At 45.6% G+C, this 4029-nt stretch overlaps 1 protein-coding gene across 1 annotated transcript in view; it reads left to right on the top strand.

The window, feature by feature from the left end:
• Nucleotides 1-624: 624 nt before the first annotated feature.
• LOC311125234 (nectin 1b-like) overlaps nt 625-4029 on the top strand; it is a gene marked incomplete at its 3' end in the record, with an annotated part of 41852 nt that continues 38447 nt past the window's right edge. The window contains exon 1 of the mRNA XM_084199286.1: nt 625-990. Within this exon, the coding sequence (XP_084055412.1) occupies nt 642-990 (349 nt within the window). The 5' untranslated portion in view covers nt 625-641. The remainder of the gene's footprint in view (nt 991-4029) is intronic.

Raw genomic sequence — 4029 nt, 5'->3', positions numbered from 1 at the left:
CTTGAAGTTCACAGTTGTCTAAAAAACACTATTCTGCTCAAAACATACTTTTTGACCCTTTAGTGTGTGTACTTTGCTGTATTTATACTGGGATATCACTTTTCAACAATCACTGGAGGACGTCTAAGTGTCGAGGTTTAGGGATCAGGTTTGTTTTGTGGAACTCGGGGTGGGTGGTGTATCTCTGATTAAGTATGTGGAGCTGGCAGTGTGTGTGTTTGTGCGCGTGTGTGTGTGTGTGTGTGTGTGTATGTGGATGGTGTGTGTGTGTGTGTGTGTGTGTACGCACTGCCTAGTAGGATGGAATTGACTTGTAGATCATAATTAAATGTTGTTGTTTTCTGTTTTCCTTCCCTCTCCTTCTCTCTCCTTCCCTCTCCTTCTCTCTCCTTCCCTCTCCTTCTCTCTCCTTCCCTCTCCTTCCCTCTCCTTCTCTCTCCTTCCCTCTCCTTCTCTTTCCTTCCCTCTCCTTCTCTCTCCTTCCCGCTCCTTCCCTCTCCTTCCCTCTCTCTCTCGCCCCCCACCACTCTCTCTTTCTCTCCTCTCCTCCCCCTCTCTCCTCCCCCTCTCTCCTCTCTCCTCTCCCTCTCCTCTCCTCCCCCTCTCTCCTCCTCTCAGCTGGAGATGGACAGAGTGTCCAGATGGACTCCATTAAGTCAGGCTTCGTGGGTTCCCAGGTGGAGCTGCGTTGTATCTTCGTTAACTCCAACCCCCCGGTCAAGATCTCTCAGGTCACATGGCAGAAGTTCCTGAACGGCACCAAACAGAACGTGGCCATCGCCAACCCCTCGCTGGGGGTGTCCGTGCTCCCGCCCTTCAAGGAGAGGGTAACCTTCAAGCAGCCGGCGGTCCGTCACCGCACCCCGTCTCTGGAGGATACCACCATCATGTTCTCCAACCTGAGGCTATCTGATGAGGCCGCATACATTTGCGAGTACACCACCTTCCCTGCTGGGAACCGAGAGAACATGGTCAACCTCACTGTGTTTGGTAAGGACGAGTTAACACAATATCAACCTCACTGTGTTTGGTAAGGACGAGTTAACACAATATCAACCTCACTGTGTTTGGTAAGGACGAGTTAACACAATATCAACCTCACTGTGTTTGGTAAGGACGAGTTAACACAATATCAACCTCACTGTGTTTGGTAAGGACGAGTTAACACAATATCAATCTCACTGTGTTTGGTAAGGACGAGTTAACACAATATCAACCTCACTGTGTTTGGTAAGGACGAGTTAACACAATATCAACCTCACTGTGTTTGGTAAGGACGAGTTAACACAATATCAACCTCACTGTGTTTGGTAAGGACGAGTTAACACAATATCAACCTCACTGTGTTTGGTAAGGACGAGTTAACACAATATCAACCTCACTGTGTTTGGTAAGGACGAGTTAACACAATATCAACCTCACTGTGTTTGGTAAGGACGAGTTAACACAATATCAACCTCACTGTGTTTGGTAAGGACGAGTTAACACAATATCAACCTCACTGTGTTTGGTAAGGACGAGTTAACACAATATCAACCTCACTGTGTTTGGTAAGGACGAGTTAACACAATATCAACCTCTCTGTGTTTGGTAAGGCTCAACAACCCAATAAGACATTCTAGTCAATTAGACGTGAGAACCAAGAGAATGTTACAGCTATGTGAGATGATGTCTTGAAAAGGGGCACAATAAGAAACATACCCTGCCCTTGACCTGCCCTTGACCTGCCGTTGACCTGCCCTTGACCTGCCCTTGACCTGCCCTTAACATGCTATGAAGTAAGTAATTGTGAGGTCAGACACTAAAGCGCTCTAACCTTGGAAGACCTGTCACTCAGCCAGGCTGTGTTTCTGTGAAGGTGTTGGAGATGTCAGGCCACTCAGCCAGGCTGTGTTTCTGTGAAGGTGTTGGAGATGCCAGGCCACTCAGCCAGGCTGTGTTTCTGTGAAGGTGTTGGAGATGTCAGGCCACTCAGCCAGGCTGTGTTTCTGTGAAGGTGTTGGAGATGCCAGGCCACTCAGCCAGGCTGTGTTTCTGTGAAAGTGTTGGAGATGTCAGGCCACTCAGCCAGGCTGTGTTTCTGTGAAGGTGTTGGAGATGTCAGGCCACTCAGCCAGGCTGTGTTTCTGTGAAGGTGTTGGAGATGTCAGGCCACTCAGCCAGGCTGTGTTTCTGTGAAGGTGTTGGAGATGTCAGGTCACTCAGCCAGACTGTGTTTCTGTGAAGGTGTTGGAGATGTCAGGCCACTCAGCCAGGCTGTGTTTCTGTGAAGGTGTTGGAGATGTCAGGCCACTCAGCCAGACTGTGTTTCTGTGAAGGTGTTGGAGATAAATAAATAAATAAATAAATAATATGCCATTTAGCAGACGCTTTTATCCAAAGCGACTTACAGTCATGCGTGCATACATTTTTTTGTGTATGGGTGGTCCCGGGGATCGAACCCACTACCTTGGCGTTTCAAGCGCCGTGCTCTACCAGCTGAGCTACAGAGGACCACAGAGATGGAGATGCCAGGTCACTCAGCCAGGCTGTGTTTCTGTGAAGGTGTTGGAGATGTCAGGTCACTCAGCCAGGCTGTGTTTCTGTGAAGGTGTTGGAGATGTCAGGCCACTCAGCCAGGCTGTGTTTCTGTGAAGGTGTTGGAGATGTCAGGCCACTCAGCCAGGCTGTGTTTCTGTGAAGGTGTTGGAGATGTCAGGCCACTCAGCCAGGCTGTGTTTCTGTGAAGGTGTTGGAGATGTCAGGCCACTCAGCCAGGCTGTGTTTCTGTGAAGGTGTTGGAGATGTCAGGCCACTCAGCCAGGCTGTGTTTCTGTGAAGGTGTTGGAGATGTCAGGTCACTCAGCCAGACTGTGTTTCTGTGAAGGTGTTGGAGATGCCAGGTCACTCAGCCAGGCTCTGTTTCTGTGAAGGTGTTGGAGGTGTGCTGTATTCTAGTCACACAGTAATATTGCTTTCATGTAACCAGAGAACGCTGCAGAGTTCAGAGAAATAAATATGTACAGTGCCTTCAGAAACTATTCTCACCCCTTGACTTGTTCCACACGTTGTTGTGTTACAGCCTGAACTTAAAATCAATTACATTTAGATTGTTTTTGTCACTGGCCTACACATAATACCACGCAATCTCAAAGTGGAATTATGTTTTTCAATTTTTCTTACAAAACAATTTAAAAATGAAAAGCTGAAATGTATTGAGTCAATAAGTATTCAACCCCTTTGTTATAGCAAGCCTAAATATGTTCAGGAGTTAAAATGTCCTTAACAAGTCACCGAATAAGTTGCATGGATTCACTCTGAGTGCAATAATAGTTTTTAACATGATTGTTGAATGACTACATCATCTCTGTAACCCACACATACAATTATATGTAAGGTCCCTCAGTCAAGCAGTGAATTTCAAACACAGTTTCAACCAAAAAGACCAGGGAGGTTTTCCAATGCCTCGCAAAGAAGGACGCCTATTGGAAGATTGTAAAAAAAAAAAAAAAAGAAAAGACATTGAATATCCCTTTGAGCATGATGCAGTTACTAATTACACTTTGGATGGTGAATCAATATACAATATACAACTAGTCACTACAAAGATACAGGTGTTCTTCCTAACTTAGTTGCCGGAGAGGAAAGAAACCACTCAGGGATTTCACCATGAGGCCAATGGTGACTTTAAACAGTTACAAAGTTGAATGGCTGATAGGAGAACACCCAGGATGGATCAACATTGTAGTTACTCCACAATACTAACCTAAATTACAGAGTGAAAAGAAGGAAGCCTGTACAGAATAAAATATTCCAAAACATGCATCCTGTTTGCAACAAGGCACTAAAGTAATATTGGCAAAGCAATTCACTTTATGTCCTGAAAACAAAGTGTTATTTTTGGGGCAAATCCAATACAACACATTACTGAGTACCACTCTCCATATTTTCAAGCATAGTGGTGGCTGCATCATGTTATGGGTATGCTTGTAATCGTTAAGGACTGTGGAGTTTTTCAGGATAAGAAATTAATGGAATGGCGATAAGTAC

The sequence above is a fragment of the Coregonus lavaretus genome, assembly GCF_964263955.1.
Source record: "Coregonus lavaretus genome assembly, contig: HAP1_SCAFFOLD_3551, whole genome shotgun sequence".
Lineage (NCBI taxonomy): Eukaryota > Metazoa > Chordata > Actinopteri > Salmoniformes > Salmonidae > Coregonus > Coregonus lavaretus.
This window is presented reverse-complemented; position numbering and strand designations above follow the sequence as displayed.